At 47.7% G+C, this 21,240-nt stretch overlaps 1 protein-coding gene across 3 annotated transcripts in view; it reads left to right on the top strand.

The window, feature by feature from the left end:
* Positions 1 to 21,240, top strand: part of LOC135049881 (transient receptor potential cation channel subfamily V member 1-like) — a 123,651-nt gene that overhangs the window by 82,305 nt on the left and 20,106 nt on the right. For all 3 annotated transcript variants that reach the window (XM_063955835.1, XM_063955837.1, XM_063955836.1), the window contains exons 8-11: positions 13,415 to 13,573; positions 13,751 to 13,846; positions 14,491 to 14,561; positions 18,717 to 18,882. In XM_063955835.1, coding sequence (XP_063811905.1) covers positions 13,415 to 13,573; positions 13,751 to 13,846; positions 14,491 to 14,561; positions 18,717 to 18,882 — 492 coding nt within the window. The remainder of the gene's footprint in view (positions 1 to 13,414; positions 13,574 to 13,750; positions 13,847 to 14,490; positions 14,562 to 18,716; positions 18,883 to 21,240) is intronic.

Below are 21,240 nucleotides of genomic sequence, written 5' to 3'. Positions count from 1 at the left end.
TGGCTAGTCTGCCACACATGTCTGGCCCTATCCCCGCAACATGGGTGCGATAGCATCGCACGGCGGTGATGCTATCGCACCTGGTGAGTAAGTCCCTACCTGCGCAGCATTGCTGCGCTGGTAGGCGACTTTTTGGCGTGCCCTGAGTTGCAGCGGCTGCTTGTGACGCCACGCAGCCGCCGCGGCCCGTCCCTCGCATGGTTTGGGCATGCCTGCATTGCCCAGGCCTCGCCCCCAAAATGGCGTCTGAACGCCGCCGGCCCACCCCCTCCCGCCCTGCGAACGCCTCTGCCTGTCAGTCAGGCAGAGGTGATCGCTGGGCTGAAATGCCGATCGCATCTCTGGCATGCACATGCACATGGCAGTTCAGACCTGATTGCCCGCTGTGCGAAAACGCATAGCAGCGATCAGGTCTGAATTAGCCCCAAGTTACACTACACTATGTAACACTATGATGTAACACTACATCATAATCTTGGTTATACTCTAAAATAAGAATTTACTCACCGGTAATTCTATTTCTCGTAGTCCGTAGTGGATGCTGGGAACTCCGTAAGGACCATGGGGAATAGCGGGCTCCGAAGGAGGCTGGGCACTCTAGAAAGATCTTAGACTACCTGGTGTGCACTGGCTCCTCCCACCATGACCCTCCTCCAAGCCTCAGTTAGGTACTGTGCCCGGACGAGCGTACACAATAAGGAAGGATTTTGAATCCCGGGTAAGACTCATACCAGCCACACCAATCACACCGTACAAGTCGTGATATGAAACACAGTTAACAGTATGAAACAATAGAGCCTCTCAACAGATGGCTCAACAATAACCCGATTTAGTTAACAATAACTATGTACCAGTATTGCAGACAATCCGCACTTGGGATGGGCGCCCAGCATCCACTACGGACTATGAGAAATAGAATTACCGGTGAGTAAATTCTTATTTTCTCTAACGTCCTAGTGGATGCTGGGAACTCCGTAAGGACCATGGGGATTATACCAAAGCTCCCAAACGGGCGGGAGAGTGCGGATGACTCTGCAGCACTGAATGAGAGAACTCCAGGTCCTCCTCAGCCAGGGTATCAAATTTGTAGAATTTTGCAAACGTGTTTGCCCCTGACCAAGTAGCTGCTCGGCAAAGTTGTAAAGCCGAGACCTCTCGGGCAGCCGCCCAAGATGAGCCCACCTTCCTTGTGGAATGGGCATTGACAGATTTTGGCTGTGGCAGGCCTGCCACAGTATGTGCAAGCTGAATTGTACTACAAATCCAACGAGCAATAGTCTGCTTAGAAGCAGGAGCACCCAGCTTGTTAGGTGCATACAGGATAAACAGCGAGTCAGATTTTCTGACTCTAGCCGTTCTGGAAACATATATTTTCAGTGCCCTGACAACGTCTAGCAACTTGGAGTCCTCCAAGTCCCTAGTAGCCTAGGCACCACAATAGGCTGGTTCAGGTGAAACGCTGACACCACCTTTGGGAGAAACTGGGGACGAGTCCTCAATTCTGCCCTATCCATATGGAAAATCAAATAAGGGCTTTTACAAGACAAAGCCGCCAACTTTGATACTCGCCTGGCAGAAGCCAAGGCAAATAACATAACCACCTTCCACGTGAGATATTTCAGATCCACGGTTTTTAGTGGTTCAAACCAATGTGATTTTAAGAAACTCAACACCACGTTGAGATCCCAAGGTGCCACAGGAGGCACAAACGGGGGCTGACTCTGCAGCACTCCTTTTATAAATGTCTGAACTTCAGGTACTGAAGCTAGTTCTTTTTGAAAGAAAATCGACAGAGCCGAGATCTGTACCTTAATGGAACCCAATTTAAGGCCCATAGTCACTCCTGCTTGCAGGAAATGCAGAAATCGACCTAGTTGAAATTCCTCTGTTGGGGCCCTTTCGGCCTCACACCATGCAACATATTTTCGCCATATGCGGTGATAATGAGTTGCTGTAACCTCTTTCCTGGCTTTAGTAAGCGTAGGAATGACTTCCTCCGGAATGCCCTTTTCCTTCAGGATCCGGCGTTCAACCGCCATGCCGACAAACGCAGCCGCGGTAAGTCTTGGAACAGACAGGGCCCCTGCTGCCGCAGGTCCTGTCTGAGTGGCAGAGGCCATGGGTCCTCTGATATAAATTCTTGAAGTTCTGGGTACCAAGCTCTTCTTGGCCATCCACGAGTATCGTTCTTACTCCTCGCCTTCTTATTATTCTCAGTACCTTTGGTATGAGAGGCAGAGGGGAGAACACATAAACCGACTGGTACACCCACGGTGTTACCAGAGCGTCCATAGCTATCGCCTGAGGGTCCCTTGACCCGGTGCAATATCTTTTATAGCTTTTTGTTGAGGCGGGACGCCATCATGTCCACCTGTGGCCTTTCCCAATGGTGTACAATCCTATTGGAAGACTTCTGGAGGAAGTCCCCATTCTCCCGGGTGGAGGTCGTGTCTGTTGAGAAGATCTGCTTCCCAGTTGTCCACTCCGGGAATGAACACTGCTGACAGTGCTAACACATGATTTTCCGCCTATCGGAGAATCCTTGTGGCTTCTGCCATCGCCATCCTGCTTCTTGTGCCGCCCTGTTGGTTTACATGGGCGACTGCCGTGATGTTGTCTGATTGGATCAGTACCGGCTGGTTTTGAAGCAGAGGCCTTGCCGGCCTCAGGGCATTGTAAATGGCCCTCAGGTCCAGAATATTTATGTGTAGGGAAATAACCTGACTTGACCAAAGTCCCTGGAAATTTCTTCCCTGTGTGACTGCCTCCCAGCCTCAAAGGCTGGAATCCATGGTCACTAGGACCTAGTCCTGTATGCCGAACCTGCGGCCCTCTTGAAGATGGGCACTCTGCAGCCACCACAGTAGAGATACCCTGGTCCTTGGAGACAGGGTTATCAGCCTATGCATCGGAAGATGCGATCCGGACCACTTGTCCAACAGGTCCCTCTGAAAAGTTCTTGTATGGAACCTGCCTAATGGGATTGCTTCGTAGGAAGCTACCATTTTTCCCAGGACTCGCGTGCAATGATGCACCGCTACCTATTTTGGCTTCAGGAGGTCTCTGACTAGAGATGACAACTCCTTGGCTTTCTCCTCCGGGAGAAACACTATTTCTGGTTTATGTCCAGAACCATCCCCAGGAACAGTAGACGTGTCATAGGAACCAGCTGTGACTTTGGACTGTTTAGAATCCAACCATGCTGTTGTAGCACTTTCCAAAATAGTGCTACCCCGACTACCAACTGCTCCTTGGACCTCGCCCTTATAACGAGATTGTCCAAGTACGGGATAATTACAACTCCGTTTTTTTTTTGAAGGAGTATCAACATTTCGGCCATTACCTTGATAAAACACCCTCGGTGCCATGTACAGTCCAAACGGCAGTGTCTGGACTTGGTAATGGTAATCCTGTACCACAAATCTGAGGTACTCCTGGCGAGGATGGTAAATGGGGACATGCAGGTAAGCATCCTTGATGTCCCAGGATACCATGTAATCCCCCTCGTCCAGGCTTGGAATAACCGCCCTGAGCGATTCCATCTTGAACTTGAATTTTTGTGTTCAAGGATTTTAAATATAAAATGGGTCACACCGAACCATGCGGTTTCGGTACCTCAACCCGTGTGGAATAGTAACCCCGTCCTTGTTGAAGTAGGGGCACCTTGAGTATTACCTGCTGGGAATACCGCTTATTAATTGCCTCTAGCACAGCCTCCCTGCCTGAGGGAGTTGTCAGCAAGGCATATTTTAGGAAACGGCTGGGGGGAGACATCTCGAATTCCAGCTTGTACCCCTGAAATACTACTTGAAAGAAACAGGGATCCACCTGTGAGCGAGCCCACTAATTGCTGAAATTTTTGAGACGGCCCCCCACCGTACCTGGCTACACCTGTGGAGCACCCGCGTCATGGTGTGGCCTCACAGGAGGCGGGGGAAGAATCTTGATTCTGGGAACAGGCTGACTGGTGCAGCTTTTTTCCCTCTACCCTTGTCTCTGTACAGAAAGGAAGCGCCATTTGACCCGCTTGCTTTTCTGAAGCCGAAAGGACTGTACCTTTGTCTGTGAGGAAACCTGAGGTAAAATTATTTCTTCCCAGCAGTTGCTGTGGATACGAGGTCCCAGAGACCATCCCCAAATAATTCCTCACCCTTATAAGGCTCTCTATGCGCTTTTTAAGTCAGCATCACCTGTCCAGTGACAGGTCTCTAATACCCTCCTGACAGAATGGACATTACATTTATTTTGGATGCCAGCCGGCAAAATATCCCTCTGTGCATCCCCCATATATAAGACGACGTCTTTAATATGTTTTTATGTTTGCCAACTAGTATCCCTGTTTGACAGGGTCACCGACCACGCTGCAGCAGCACTATCTGCAGGTCTCAGTCTAGTACCTGAGTGTGTAAATACAGACTTCAGGATAGCCTCCTGTTTTTTATCAACAGGTACCTATTAAAGTGGCCGTATCCTAAGACGGCAGTGCCACCTTTTTTGACAAACGTGTGAGCGCCTTATCCACCCTAGGGGATATCTCCCAGCGTAACTTATCCACCTGGCGGGAAAGGGTACGCCATCAGTAACTTTTTATAAATTACCAGTTTCTTAACGGGGGAACCCACGCTTTCACATACTTCATTTATTCATCTGATGGGGGAACAAAACACTGCCTGTTTTTTCTCCCCAAACCTAAAACCCATTTTTAGAGGTGCTTGGGTTAAAGTCAGAAATGTATAACACATTTTTTATTGCCGGGATCACGTCACGGATGTTCCTAGTGGATTGTGTATATGTCTCCACCTTGTCGACACTGGAGTCAGACTCCGTGTCGACATCTGTGTCTGCCATCTGAGAGAGCGGGCGTTTTTGAGCCCCTGATGGCCTTTGAGACGCCTGGGCAGGCGCGGGCTGCGAAGCCGGCTGTCCCACAGCTGTTACGTCATCCACCCTTTTATGTAAGGAGTTGACACTGTCGGTTAATACCTTTCACCTATCCATCCACTCTGGTGTCGGCCCCACAGGGGGCGACATCACATATATCGGCCTCTGTTCTGTCACCATATAAGCCTCCTCCTTCAACATGTCGACACAGCCGTACCGACACACCGCAGACACACAGGGAATGCTCTAAACGAGGACAGGACCCACAAAAGCCCTTTGGGGGGACAGAGTAAGAGTATGCCAGCACACACCAGAGCGCTATATATATACAGGGACTAACTGAGTTATGTCCCTAATAGCTTTTATATAATATACTGTATACAGTGCCAATTTTAATGCCCCCCCTCTCTTTTCCCTCTTACTGTACTGTAGAATTGCAGGGAAGAGCCAGGGAGCTTCCCTCCAGCCGAGCTGTGAGGGAAAAATGGCGCCAGTGTGCTGAGGAGATAGGCTCCGCCCCTTTTTCGCGGCCTATTCTCCCGTTTTTTTATGGAATTCTGGCAGGGGTATTTACCTCATATATAGCCCCTGGGGCCATATATTGAGGTATTTTAGCCAGCCAAGGTGTTTTTATTGCTGCCTCAGGGCGCCCCCCCCCAGCGCCCTGCACCCTCAGTGACCGGAGTGTGAAGTGTGTGAGAGGAGCAATGGCGCACAGCTGCAGTGCTGTGCGCTACCTTGGTGAAGACAGAGTCTTCATGCCGCCGATTTTCCGGACCATCTTCTTGCTTCTGGCTCTGTAAGGGGGACGGCGGCGCGGCTCCGGGACCGAACATCAAGGCTGGGCCTGCGGTCGATCCCTCTGGAGCTAATGGTGTCCAGTAGCCTAAGAAGCCCAATCCGGCTGCAAGCAGGCGAGTTCGCTTCTTCTCCCCTTAGTCCCTCGCTGCAGTGAGCCTGTTGCCAGCAGGTCTCACTGAAAATAACAAATTCTAAGACTATAACTTTCTAAGAGCTCAGGAGAGCCCCTAGTGTGCATCCAACCTCGGCCGGGCACGAAATCTAACTGAGGCTTGGAGGAGGGTCATGGTGGGAGGAGCCAGTGCACACCAGGTAGTCTAAGATCTTTCTAGAGTGCCCATCCTCCTTCGGAGCCCGCTATTCCCCATGGTCCTTACGGAGTTCCCAGCATCCACTAGGACGTTAGAGAAAATAAGATTTTACTCACCGGTAAATCTATTTCTCGTAGTCCGTAGTGGATGCTGGGAACTCCGTAAGGACCATGGGGAATAGCGGCTCCGCAGGAGACTGGGCACAACTAAAGAAAGCTTTAGGACTACCTGGTGTGCACTGGCTCCTCCCTCTATGACCCTCCTCCAGACCTCAGTTAGGATACTGTGCCCGGAAGAGCTGACACAATAAGGAAAGGATTTGGAATCCCGGGTAAGACTCATACCAGCCACACCAATCACACCGTATAACTCGTGATATTATACCCAGTTAACAGTATGAAATATAACTGAGCCTCACTACAGATGGCTCATAACAATAACCCTTTAGTTAAGCAATAACTATATACAAGTATTGCAGACAATCCGCACTTGGGATGGGCGCCCAGCATCCACTACGGACTACGAGAAATAGATTTACCGGTGAGTAAAATCTTATTTTCTCTGACGTCCTAGTGGATGCTGGGAACTCCGTAAGGACCATGGGGATTATACCAAAGCTCCCAAACGGGCGGGAGAGTGCGGATGACTCTGCAGCACCGAATGAGCAAACTCAAGGTCCTCCTCAGCCAGGGTATCAAACTTGTAGACTCTTGCAAAAGTGTTTGAACCCGACCAAGTAGCAGCTCGGCAAAGTTGTAAAGCCGAGAGCCCTCGGGCAGCCGCCCAAGAAGAGCCCACTTTCCTCGTGGAATGGGCTTTTACAGATTTAGGGTACGGCAGTCCAGCCGCAGAATGTGCAAGTTGAATCGTGCTACAGATCCAGCGAGCAATAGTCTGCTTAGAAGCAGGAGCACCCAGCTTGTTGGGTGCATACAGGATAAATAGCGAGTCAGTTTTCCTGACTTCAGCCGTCCTGGAAACATATATTTTCAGGGCCCTGACTACGTCCAGTAACTTGGAGTCCTCCAAGTCCCAAGTAGCCGCAGGCACCACAATAGGTTGGTTCACATGAAAAGCTGATACCACCTTAGGAAGGAATTGGGAATGAGTCCTCAATTCCGCCCTATCCATATGAAAAATCAGATAAGGGCTTTTGCATGACAAAGCCGCCAATTCTGATACACGCCTGGCCGACGCCAAGGCCAACAGCATGACCACTTTCCACGTGAGGTATTTTAGCTCTACGGATTTAAGTGGCTCAAACCAATGCGACTTCAGGGAATCCAACACCACGTTGAGATCCCACGGTGCCACTGGAGGCACAAACGGGGGCTGAATATGCAGCACTCCCTTAACAAAAGTCTGAACTTCAGGCAGTGAAGCCAGTTCTTTTTGGAAGAAAATGTACAGAGCCGAAATCTGGACCTTAATGGAAACCAATTTTAGGCCCATAGTCACTCCTGACTGTAGGAAGTGCAGAAATCGACCCAGTTGAAATTCCTCCGTTGGGGCCTTCCTGGCCTCACACCAAGCAACATATTTTCGCCATATGTGGTGATAATGTTTTGCGGTCACATCTTTCCTAGCCTTAATCAGCGTAGGAATGACTTTCTCCGGAATGCCTTTTTCCTTTAGGATCCGGTGTTCAACCGCCATGCCGTCAAACGCAGCCGCGGCAAGTCTTGGAACAGACAGGGCCCCTGCTGCAGCAGGTTCTGTCTGAGCGGCAGAGGCCATGGGTCCTCTGAGATCACTTCATGAAGTTCTGGGTACCAAGCTCTTCTTGGCCAATCCGGAACCACGAGTATAGTTCTTACTCCTCTCCTTCTTATTATTCTCAGTACCTTGGGTATGAGAGGCAGAGGAAGGAACACATACACCGACTGGTACACCCCACGGTGTTACCAGAGCATCCACAGCTATCGCCTGAGGGTCCCTTGACCTGGCGCAATATCATTTTAGCTTTTTGTTGAGGCGGGACGCCATCATGTCCACCTGTGGCCTTTCCCAAAAGTGTACAATCATTTGGAAGACTTCTGGATGAAGTCCCCACTCTCCCGGGTGGAGGTCGTGCCTGCTGAGAAAGTCTGCTTCCCAGTTGTCTACTCCGGGAATGAACACTGCTGACAGTGCTAACACATGATTTTCCGCCCATCGGAAAATCCTTGTGGCTTCTGCCATCGCCATCCTGCTTCTTGTGCCGCCCTGTTGGTTTACATGGGCGACCGCCGTGATGTTGTCTGACTGGATCAGCACCGGCTGGTGTTGAAGCAGGGGTCTTGCCTGACTTAGGGCATTGTAAATGGCCCTTAGTTCCAGAATATTTATGTGTAGGGAAGTCTCCTGACTCGACCATAGTCTTTGGAAGTTTCTTCCCTGTGTGACTGCCCCCCAGCCTCGAAGGCTGGCATCCGTGGTCACCAGGACCCAGTCCTGTATGCCGAATCTGCGGCCCTCTAGAAGATGAGCACTCTGCAGCCACCACAACAGCGACACCCTGGCCCTTGGAGACAGGGTTATCAGCCGATGCATCCGAAGATGCGACCCGGACCACTTGTCCAACAGATCCCACTGGAAGATCCTTGCATGGAACCTGCCGAATGGAATTTCTTCGCAAGAAGCTTCCATCTTTCCCAGGACTCGCGTGCATTGATGCACCGACACCTGTATTTGTTTTAGGAGGTCTCTGACTAGAGATGACAACTCCTTGGCCTTCTCCTCCGGGAGAAACACTTTTTTCTGTTCTGTGTCCAGAACCATACCCAGGAACAGTAGACGCGTCGTAGGAACCAGCTGCGACTTTGGAATATTCAGAATCCAGCCGTGCTGTTGTAGCACTTCCCGAGATAGTGCTACTCCGACCAACAACTGCTCCCTGGACCCCGCCTTTATAAGAAGATCGTCCAAGTACGGGATAATTATAACTCCCTTTTTTCGAATGAGTATCATCATTTCGGCCATTACCTTGGTAAATACCCTCGGTGCCGGGGACAGACCAACGGCAACGTCTGGAATTGGTAATGACAGTCCTGTACCACAATTTTGAGGTACTCCTGGTGAGGAGGGTAAATGGGGACATGCAGGTAAGCATCCTTGATGTCCAGTGATACCATGTAATCCCCTTCGTCCAGGCTTGCAATAACCGCCCTAAGCGATTCCATTTTGAACTTGAACCTTCGTATATAAGTGTTCAAGGATTTAAATTTTAGAATGGGTAACACCGAACCGTCTGGTTTCGGTACCACAAACATTGTGGAATAGTAACTCCGGCCTTGTTGAAGGAGGGGTACCTTGATTATCACCTGCTGATTTGAGGTAATGGCGAGGGGGAGTCGCCTCGAACTCCAGCTTGTATCCCTGTGATACTACTTGTAGAACCCAGGGATCCACCTGTGAGCGAGCCCACTGGTCGCTGAAGTTCCCGAGACGCGCCCCCCACCGTACCTGGCTCCACCTGTAAAGCCCCAGTGTCATGCGGTGGACTCAGAGTAAGCGGGGGAAGATTTTTGATCCTGGGAACTGGCTGTCTGGTGCAGCTTTTTCCCTCTTCCCTGGTCTCTGTGCAGAAAGGAAGCGCCTTTGACCCGCTTGCTTTTCTGAAGCCGAAAGGACTGTACCTGATAATACGGTGCTTTCTTAGGTTGTGAGGAAACCTGAGGTAAAAGTTTTTCTTTCCAGCTGTTGCTGTGGATATGAGGTCCCAGAGACCATCCCCAAACAATTCCTCACCCTTATAAGGCAGACTCTCCATGTGCCTTTTAAAATCAGCATCACCTGTCCACTGCCGGGTCCCTAATACCCTCCTGGCAGAATGGACATTGCCTTAATTCTGGATGCCAGCCGGCAAATATCCCCCTGTGCATCCCTCATATATAAGACGACATCTTTAATATGCTCTATGGTTAGCCAAATAGTATCCCTGTCGAGGTAACAATCTGACAGGGTAACAGACCACGCTGCAGCAGCACTATCCATGCTGAGGCAATTTTAAGGTCTCAGTATAGTACCTGAGTGTGTAAATACAGACATCAGGATAGCCTCCTGCTTTTTATCAGCAGGCTCCTTCAAAGTGGCCGTATCCTAAGACGGCAGTGCCACCCTTTTTTTACAAACGTGTGAGCGCCTTATCCACCCTAGGGGATATCTCCCCACGTGACCTATCCTCTGGCGGGAAAGGGTACGCCATCAGTAATTTTTTTAGAAATTACCAGTTTCTTATCGGGGGAACCCACGCTTCTGCACACACTTCATTCACTCATCTGATGGGGGAACAAAACACTGGCTGCTTTTTCTCCCCAAACATAAAACCCTTTTTTAGTGGTACTTGGGTTAATGTCAGAAATGTGTAACACATTTTTCATTGCCGAGATCATGCTACGGATGTTCCTAGTGGATTGTGTATATGTCTCAACCTCGTCGACACTGGAGTCAGACTCCGTGTCGACATCTGTGTCTGCCATCTGAGGTAGCGGGCGTTTTTTAGCCCCTGATGACCTTTGAGACGCCTGGGCAGGCGCGGGCTGAGAAGCCGGCTGTCCCACAGCTGTTACGTCATCCAGCCTTTTATGTAAGGAGTTGACACTGTCGGTTAATACCTTCCACCTATCCATCCACTCTGGTGTCGGCCCCACAGGGGGCGACATCACATTTATCGGCATCTGCTCCGCCTCCACATAACCTTCCTCCTCAAACATGTCGACACAGCCGTACCGATACACCGCACACACACAGGGAATGCTCTGACTGAGGACAGGACCCCACAAAGTCCTTTGGGGAGACAGAGAGAGAGTATGCCAGCACACACCAGAGCGCTATATAATGCAGGGATTAACACTATAACTGAGTGATTTTTCTCAATAGCTGCTTGTATACACAATATTGCGCCTAAATTTTGTGCCCCCCCTCTCTCTTTTTAACCCTTTGAGCCTGAAAACTACAGGGGAGAGCCTGGGGAGCTGTCTTCCAGCTGCACTGTGAAGAAAAAATGGCGCCAGTGTGCTGAGGGAGATAGCCCCGCCCCTTTTTCGGCGGACTTCTCCCGCTTTTTTATGGATCTCTGGCAGGGGTATTTTACACATATATAGCCTGTATGACTATATATTGTGTAGATTTGCCAGCCAAGGTGTTTAATATTGCTGCTCAGGGCGCCCCCCCCAGCGCCCTGCACCCATCAGTGACCGGAGTGTGAGGTGTGCATGAGGAGCAATGGCGCACAGCTGCAGTGCTGTGCGCTACCTTGGTGAAGACCGAAGTCTTCTGCCGCCGATTTCCAGGACCATCTTCTTGCTTCTGGCTCTGTAAGGGGGACGGCGGCGCGGCTACGGGACCGGACGATCGAGGTCGGGCCCTGTGTTCGATCCCTCTGGAGCTAATGGTGTCCAGTAGCCTAAGAAGCCCAAACTACCACCTGTTAGGTAGGTTCGCTTCTTCTCCCCTTAGTCCCTCGTAGCAGTGAGTCTGTTGCCAGCAGATCTCACTGAAAATAAAAAACCTAAAATATACTTTATTTTTCTAGGAGCTCAGGAGAGCCCCTAGTGTGCATCCAGCTCAGCCGGGCACAAGATTCTAACTGAGGTCTGGAGGAGGGTCATAGAGGGAGGAGCCAGTGCACACCAGGTAGTCCTAAAGCTTTCTTTAGTTGTGCCCAGTCTCCAGCGGAGCCGCTATTCCCCATGGTCCTTACGGAGTTCCCAGCATCCACTAGGACGTCAGAGAAATTATAATGTAAGAAGAGGCTCCCTCATTAAACATGTACCATACTTTTGTAGTTTACATGCAGTACAATTCATTATAACCGATATGCCATATAATGTTAGTATGTCATGCCTAGTTCATCATGCCCGGAATTTAATGTCTAGCATAACAAACCAAGTAAATAATTGGCAGGTTGATCATGACCATAATATTTTGCCCAGTAAATTATGTGTTGTATATCCTGCCTGGCAATATACAGTTTCTTGTTATCCTGAAATAAGCCAGCACTGCTGCCTCCTTATCCCCAGCTTTCTGAGTTGGAAGGTGAGTAAAGGTGGGTGCTTAGTATTTGCACAGTGTTGCTAGGGTGCAGCCAATCAGGTACAGGGCTTTAGCAAGGCACTTCTACTTCCTGTGCTGGCCCCACAGACACATGACTTCACAAATGAGGCGGGACCAGGAAGCTGAGCACTGGGCAACTCTCCAGAATGCAGTTTGCCATTGCAGGCACCCTACAAGCCAGATACAGGTGCTATGTTCTACCCACCATGTCTTGCACCCTGGGAAGCAGCACCAAATGTACACCACTAGTTAATGTCTTGCCCAGGTGCTTGCTGCAACACACCATTGAAACATAGTGAATTTCTTTTTAAAATATTTGTTCTAAAGCCCTGTTGTAGAGTTATGTATTGTGCATTAAAGTTGGAAAAATACCATTGTACTAAGGTATGGTCTATACATTTCCCATTTTGTAAGAGATATTGGAAAAAAATTGTTATATGTTTTCCGTTTTGAAAATCATTAAATGGTTAAATGCTACAAGTTGTGTCTTAACTGAGTGTTATTGTGCATGACTCATCAAACACATTGACATCACAAGCATGTGTTATTGTGCATGACTCATTAGCCACAATAACATCACATGTTTGAGTCACCAGACTTAAAGGTCAGACTGATTAGATTGCAGGTGCATGTTGTTCACTTAGCTCTATAAAGGGGTCTTCATGTGCCCAAGTCTATCACTGTGTAATTGGAGCTTCATAGTTCTGTATGGCTATACAGTACTTAGCCAAGGAGATATTGAGATCTTATCATAATGACTGATGTTTATCTTCTATCACCTGTATTTTGTTAAACCTACTCTGGTTTGGATTCAATGTGTGAACTAAACTTCTTGCTCACATCCGCTATGAACCTACCAGCTTGTAGGTATTTGCCAATAATAACAACAACATAACATATCAGCTTAAACACTGGGGGTCTGATGCAGAGATGAATAAAAGTACTTCCACCTTTCATGCAGGAATATAAATGCATATATTTGCCTATATGCACAGTTGTACATATGTTGTACATCCTTATTTTTACACTTGGTTTGCTACTTGTCATAGTTCTCAGTGCACATTTGCACCATTTGATGAAAATGTAAATACAACTGTTTATACAGTACACCAAGCATAGGATACTTGGAGTGTAACCTATCATATTTATGCTTTCGTTCAATGCTGTATAGCCCTCAGTGAACTTTGCCTACATGACAACTCCCTGTAACAGCCAAGTTTTGCCTACTCAGTCACAAGCTTTGCGCATCCTGTGTACATTTGGTCCTGGATAATGCGCAGTGCAAAGACATACAAGACACGCTCCGCAAATGGAGGTATGTTCTACTTTGCATTAGGCCCTGGGTCTCTGTCTAACATGTAGGTATCTCTGATCTTCCCCTGCAGAATCGGCATAACATGGTAGTGCTGGAACCCATAAACCATTTGCTGCAGGAGAAGTGGGACTCCTTTGCTGGGAAGATTTTCTATCTGAAGTTCCTGCTGTATATTGTCTATCTGATTATATTCACAGTGACAGCATATAACAGGCCACTGACAGGGCAGGTGCGTATAATCTAAAAACAAGAAAGTAGAGTACAATAAGTAAAATGATCTTTTATAACAGGCTCCAAGTTAGTGCTGTTTTCCACCTTGATGTTATTGTTTCACTTTTCACATTCACTACAGCTACTTTTTGCTAAGTACAGTACATTTCTCTTTCATTTTTTCATTTTTTTTCAGCCTCCATACCCATTAGAAGGGACAACCAAAGACAATGCCCGTGTGCTTGGAGAAGTCATCGTCATACTTGGGGGAATTTATATCTTACTATGTCAGGTATGTGTTTTTGTACTATTGATTGGATGAAAGAACCTATACTTATGTCGGCGACTATTAACCATGGCTGGCTTTAAGTCCTTCCATTACACCATTGCTAGATACAAATATACAATAAATAATAATAATAATAATAATAATAATAATCATTCAAAGTTAACAAATATGACATGGTAGCATTGGACTTTATGAATAGAAGAGAGTAGAACTGAAGGAATGTAAATATATATTTATATAATGACTAAGTCATTTTAGAACAGGTATAGAATATGTTACTAAGGTTAGTCCTGTTAGTCTCAATGAGAAATATCCTGAGTGTGTTCTAACCCCAAGTTTTATTCTTTGATAACAAAATTTCTGTTCTTCATTTTTTTTCTGTATTATGTAAATGAATAATTTAAGGAGGCATTATTTCCTCTTGCATTCATTGTTGCTAACAGATTAGTTTCATTATTGATCCATGTAGACTTCACTGCAGAGTGCATTATACATATACTTTAAGCAAGGATTAAATAGTTATATTTCTGTGTGTATACATATAGTGCTGCAGAGGCAATAGGAATTAAATTACATACAACACTGTTATATCATTTGTAGTCATTCTGTCATATTCGAGGCTTTGAATCCACCTTTTCTGCTTACAGGTAGTGTACTTTTGGAAGAGGCGTCCTTCTCTACAAATTCTAATGATAGATGGCTACTTTGAAGTCCTTTTGTAAGTTTTAATCACAATGTATTCTATTCATATGGCAAACACTATGGGATATAGCAAAACATTCTGACTCCCCCAGAATATCTGTGAAACTACCGGATTTCTTGGGGTCCTTCAGGACCAGAGCCGGCCCTAACCAATATGATGCCGTTTTTGTCTGGTGCCCCCTAGCACCGCCGCTAGTTCCACCTCTGACGCTGCACCCCTTTCCCAGCACCATTACCCCTCACCCATAGCAGTCCTTATTTTGGTGCTCCTACCCCCTATATTTTAAATAGGAACAGTGCGCCCATTTGGCGCATAGCCCAAAAAGGGGCATGTTCTTGCTGGGGACCGGCATGGACACACAATAGTACCTCCAATTCAAATTAGGCCACACAGTAGTGCAACTTTATTCACATTTTATCATCGATAGTGTCCCTAATTCACGTTACGTCACAAAGTAGTACCACTTTACCTTATATAAGTTACTACACACAGTAGTGTTCCTTATTCACATTACATCACACTGAATTGCTTCTTATTCACATTACACCACACCCTATTGCTCTTTATTCACATTAGACCACACAGTAGTGCCCTTTCCTATACTAGACACCACACAATAGTGCAGCTTATACACATAAAACCACACATTAGTAATGCATTTATGCACATAATGCCACACAGTAATGCCCCTTATAAACATAATGTGCCTTACACATTATGCCAACCTTTATTAATGCCCTTATACACATAAATGCCCTTACACATATGCCGCACATTATTAATGCCCTTATATACATAATGTCCCTTACACATATACCGCACATTATTAATGCTCTTATACACATAATGACACACATAATGTCCCTTACACTAATGCCACACATTATTAATGCATTTATACACACAACACACATACTGTAATACCCCTTACACATATGTCGAACACTATTGCACAACTAACCAACCAACCAACAGCACTCACATGGCCACTAATACTGTGTCCTCTGCCTCTGCTTGGACACATATGTGTCCTCATACATCTTGCCCCAATACGCCATATTGCAGGAGATGCCTTTTTTGCTGAAAATGCATCTTATTTGCATTACTATATTGCTAGGATGCACAAGCATCTTCTGCTGATTGAAATGATATGTGGCATGCCTATATTCTGTGTGCGACTGTGGCTGTATCTGCATCCGAAATGCTATTTTACAGTGATTTCCAGGAACACACTGTAACGTAGCATTTCATATGCAGATACAGTAACAGTCACATACAAAATATAGGCATGCATATAATTTTAATCAGCAGAAGCAGATTGTGCCCCTAGGCATTCCAAATGCCCTAGGTATTTGCCTATGCCTAGGGCTGGCTCTATTCAGGACGTCTGTAAATTGGGAGATGTGGGTGTGGAGGAGGGAACCAAGATGCAGTTTTGCTTTGTGCAAATATTGTTATCAGTATGCAGTGTGGTGGCTTGTAGTGCAACTTTGGTGGGAGGGCTGTGATAAGGAATCAGTCACCCTTCCCTCCCACCCTGACTTAGTCCTCTGCTCTGCATTTCCCAGAGGGCAGGTCTGCAAATAGTTCAAATGCTTTACGTAAATATTAATGTATTGAACATTGCCAGCCTCCTCTCACATCATTCTAGTCTCTGGTCACTTAGTGCAGGATCAGTTGTGTAGACTAACATGGGGCTCAGTAGCGGATCTTGCCACGGGCAAGCAGGACTTTTGCCCAGCGCGCCGCCTTCCGGAGGGCGCCGCACCATGGCAAAATCCGCTACTGCTGTGCCCCCCGCTGCCCGCTGTGTCCCCCGACTGTGTCCCCCTGTGAAGGGAACTAGACGGGTAGCGTTTAGTTTCCCTTCGTGGAGAGGACCTTTGCTGAGCGGTGTGCGATGATGTCATCGCGCACCGCACAGCAAAGGTCCTCTCCACGAAGGGAAACTAGACGCGTAGCATCTAGTTTCCCTTTGTGGAGAGGACCTTTGCTGTGCGGTGCGCAATGACGTCATCGCGCACCGCTCAGCATTTCAGCTGCGCTACTCTACTGTACAGGGGGGCGTAACTGACCATGCCCCCTGTATGAAACCATGCCCCTATTTCCCGCCCGGGGTGCAAAAAGTGCTAGAATCGGCCCTGATGGGACTGATTCAGGGATGGACTCAATGTTGATGTTCCACGCTACTGTGTGATTTTTGGCTAAGTGACTGACAGGAAGTGACATTTGGAGGAAGTATTGCTTGCAAATCTACAGGATGCCATGTATGTTTACAGGGCGTGTATCTGACTTCAGCTGTGAACTCTTACATATAGAAACATGGCGCCTGCATTGCTACTGCCGCGTCCAGTTTGCGTATCCATATGTCTACTCTTAACCATTTAACTGACTACTATTTTTTCCAAAACCTGCTCAGAAATTGTAATTTTCTATTTATGATTGAATTAGTTTAAGAACATTTATTTAAAGTATATCCAATACAGTTTTATTTTTTTTTAATAAGATTTTTATTTTATAAACATCAGTTTGAGGGCTGCTTTTTTTTACACTTCCCCAATGGCTGCTAATATCTGTAGCCGCTGTGTGGGGGGTGCTGCCGGGCTGACCGATCAGCAGTTATCAGCAGCACGGCAGACACAGAGGGGACGGAAGCAGAAGGACCAGAGGTCCCAGATGCGACCATGTCAGGAAAAGCACAGCCTGGTGTGGTCGCATCAGATGTGACCATGCCAGCAAGTGGGTAATCTCGATGTTCCTTGTTCTTGCGTCTAGTCTGTGAATGTGTATACAATTGCGAATGACTTGCGATAGCTCTGGTGGCCGTCTCTTTTAATTTCTGATGGGCAGGTCACTTGCAGATCTTAGTAGTTGTGAAGTTGAAAACAGTCACTTGCAAATGCATTTGTGTCCATCTCTGAATCATGCCCCCAACTTTACCGGGTCCGGGCAATCTCCGTACAGCCCTGAAGGTTATAAAGTAATCAGATGCCCATGATTGGTGCTATATGAGGTGATGTTCTCAAATCACCTTAGTAAATAGTACTTCTTGTCTATACACTATAGTTAAGCTACTTTGCAGTCTAAACCAATATTCATAAATGCAGTCTTATAATGCATTGGGACACAACACCTTCACTTTGCATCTGAGTTTGCTTAAATATGCTGAGAACGTAGATTCTTTACATTGGTGCTGAGACCCATATGCTTTGCTGAAAATGTATATAAACATACAACAATGGCATACAGTACTTCCCAAATTCCTCAAGGTGCACTTTAGTCTTAAATTAATAGAAGGAAAGTGTTGGATGAAACTATACTTATCCCAGTGCTTGAAGGTGAATACATCAAGTACTACTGGGAAACAAGAAAGCATTTTTGAAGAAACTTTTCCAAAACTTTTTGCATTCTGCATGAAGTAACTTGAGATAGAGGCCCTCATTCCGAGTTGATCGCGCGCTAGCTGCTTTTAGCAGCAGTGCAAATGCTAAGCTGCCGCCCTCTGGGAGTGTATCTTATCTTAGCAGAAGTGCGAACGAAAGATTAGCAGAAGTGCTCGAAAAAATGTTCATGCCGTTTCTGAGTAGCTCCAAACCTACTCCTTCCTTGCGATCACTGCAGACAGTTTAGTTCCTGTTTTGACGTTACATACACGCCCTGCGTTCGGCCAGCCACTCCCCCGTTTCCCCAGGCACGCCTGCATTTTTACTTGACACGTCTCCATTTTTTTAGCACACTCCCGGAAAACGCTCTGTTACCTCCCAGAAACGCCCCTTTCCTGTCAATCACTCCCCGATCAGCCGTGCGACTGAAAAGCGCCGCTAGACCTTGTGTAAAATAGCATCGTTTTGTGTGAAATAACTTCGCACATGCGCACTGTGGCCCGTACGCGTGCGCAGAAATGCCGTTTTTTTGCCTGATCGCCGCTCTGCAACCGAAAGCAGCTAGCGATCAACTCGGAATGAGGACCAGAGAGCCTTACATCAATAGCAAGAACATAGAGGCGCCGCGCTCCTACATCTGAATTTGCTGAGTTCAGAAAATGTCTTAAAGTTTCTTAAAGTTAGTAAGGTACCTGTATCATCATCATCATCGTAATCATAAACATCTTAATTATTCTAAAAAGATATAGAATGTTCTAATCAGCAGCTAAATCTTTCTGTTTTGCAGCCTGCTTCATGCAGTCATCCTGCTGTGCAGTTTTGTCGTCTACTTTGCAGGAAGTGAAACCTATGTGGCTTTAATGGTGTTTGCATTGGTGATTGGCTGGGTGAATACGTTATACTACACCCGTGGTTTCCAGCAGACCGGAATTTACAGTGTGATGATTCAGAAGGTCAGCTTTAAATAGTTCCTTCTCTTTCATTGTTCTCTAATGTTTATAATAAAACCAATGTCATTCTGTAATGTAATGCACATAGTTTGTTTTCATATAAACAGTTGACTTTATCCTGCACTTTAAAGCATAGGAGACAGCTCTATAGGTGCTGTGGGCAGTGCCACATTAACTAAAGGGCAGTCACCGAGAGCCCTCACATCAGCAGTGTGGTGGGCACTGTGGCATTTGTGAACAGGGGTTTCTGCATGGCATAATGTGACCTTGGGGCACTACCGATCCTGCGGCTATCTGCAAACTGTACATGTGCGGTAGAAATCACACTGTGCGTGCACTGCACAGACGGAGGTGGAATGTGCGGACGGATTACTCTGTTCATTGTTGGAACACTCTTTCTGTGAAATGGTTGTTTCTTGATGGTATCTAGGAGACAGTACTGTGATCCCACAGATCTGATCCATCTGCTGGGAATGTCATGGGAGGGCTGTGGGCATGAAGGCTGACTCCCGTACTTATGAGCAGCTTACGAATGGATATAGAGCTTTTGTACCCAGTAGGTCCTCACACTAATAGTGACAACTGTTGTAAACTCACATTGTAATTAGTTACCAAGCAGGCTGTCACTTCTGTGTGGAAAAGTGGTCCCAGACATATCTGACTTAGAATCACACACACTAGTTGAACTATGCCCAATATGAAAAATTAGCTTCTAACACACAAAGGGGATCCGATCAGGATCCCGGCAGTTGGAAACCTGACACTACTCAGGGTTAGGCACCACTGGGGAGGATGGGCTGCGGGGGAGGGAGGGTTATGTGTAGGCTGCGAGGAGGGGAAGGTTAGGATTAGGCTGCTGGGAGGGTTAGGGTTAGGCACCACTGGAAAGTGTTAGGCTGCGAGGGATGGAGGGTTATGTGTAGGCTGCGAGTGGGGGAAGGTTATGGTTAGATTGCTGGGAGGGTTATGGTTAGGCACCACTGGGGAGAGTTAGACTGTGGGGGAGGGAGGGTTATGTGTAGGCTGCGGGGAGGGGAAGGTTAGGGTTAGGCTGCTGGGAGGGTTGGGGTTAGGCATCACTGAGGAGGGTCAGACTGCGGGGGAGGAAGGGTTATGTGTAGGCTGCGGGGAGGGGAAGGTTAGGGTAAGGCTGCTGGGAGGGTTAGGGTTAGGCACCACTGGGGAGAGTTAGACTGTGGGGGAGGGAGGGTTATGTGTAGGCTGCGGGGAGGGGAATGTTAGGGTTAGGCTGCTGGGAGGGTCAGGGTTAGGCACCACTGGGGAGAGTTAGACTGTGGGGGAGGGAGGGTTATGTGTATGCTGCGAGGAGGGGAAGGTTAGGGATAGGCTGCTGGGAGGGTTAGGGTTAGGCACCACTGGAAAGTGTTAGGCTGCAGGGGAGGGAGGGTTATGTGTAGGCTGCGAGTGGGGGAAGGTTAGGGTTAGACTGCCAGGAGGGTTAGGGTTAGGCATCACTTGGGAGAGTTAGACTGTGGGGGAGGGAGGGTTATGTGTAGGCTGAGGGGAGGAGAAGGTTAGGGTTAGGCTGCTGGGAGGGTTAGGGTTAGGCACCATTGGAAAGTGTTAGGCTGCGGGGGAGGGAGGGTTATGTGTAGGCTGCGAGTGAGGGAAGGTTAGGGTTAGGCTGCTGGGAGGGTTAGGGTTAGGCACCACTGGGGAGAGTTAGACTGTGGGGGGGAGAGGGTTATGTGTAGGCTGCGGGGAGGGGAAGGTTAGGGAGGATTAGGCTGCTGGGAGGGTTAGGGTTAGGCACCACTTGGGAGGGTTAGACTGCAGGGGGAGGGAGGGTTATGTGTAGGCTGCAGGGAGGGGAAGGTTAGGGTTAGGCTGCTGGGAGGGTTAGGGTTAGGCACCACTTGGGAGGGTTAGACTGCAGGGGGAGGGAGGGTTATGTGTAGTCTGCGGGGAGGGGAAGGTTAGGGTTAGGCTGCTGGGAGGGTTAGGGTTAGGCAACACTGAGGATGGTCAGACTGCGGGGGAGGGAGGGTTATGTGTAGGCTACGAGGAGGGGGGTTAGTGTTAGGCTGCAGGGGTGGGGGGAGTTATGGTAAGGCTGCAGGGAAGGAGTGTTAGAGTAAGGTAGGTTAGAGATTAGTAATAGTAAAATTCACCACTTAGGTGTCGGTATCCTGAGCGTTGGGATGCTGCTGTCAGTATGCGGACTGCTGGCATCCCAAGCGCCAGGATCCTGATACCATCCCCATACAAAGTGCCTGAGAGGTTAGTTAAGTTCTGTGCCTAAAGTTCCAGGTACTATTAATACATTGTCTGCAACACTTTCCATAGCCTGCAGTGCTCGGTTTGTGGCTGTATAATCATGTACCGTCTGCTAAGGGCTAG

The sequence above is a fragment of the Pseudophryne corroboree genome, chromosome 2, assembly GCF_028390025.1.
Source record: "Pseudophryne corroboree isolate aPseCor3 chromosome 2, aPseCor3.hap2, whole genome shotgun sequence".
Taxonomy (NCBI): domain Eukaryota; kingdom Metazoa; phylum Chordata; class Amphibia; order Anura; family Myobatrachidae; genus Pseudophryne; species Pseudophryne corroboree.
Note: the sequence above shows the minus strand (reverse complement) of the source record. Positions and strands in the feature narration are given on the sequence as shown.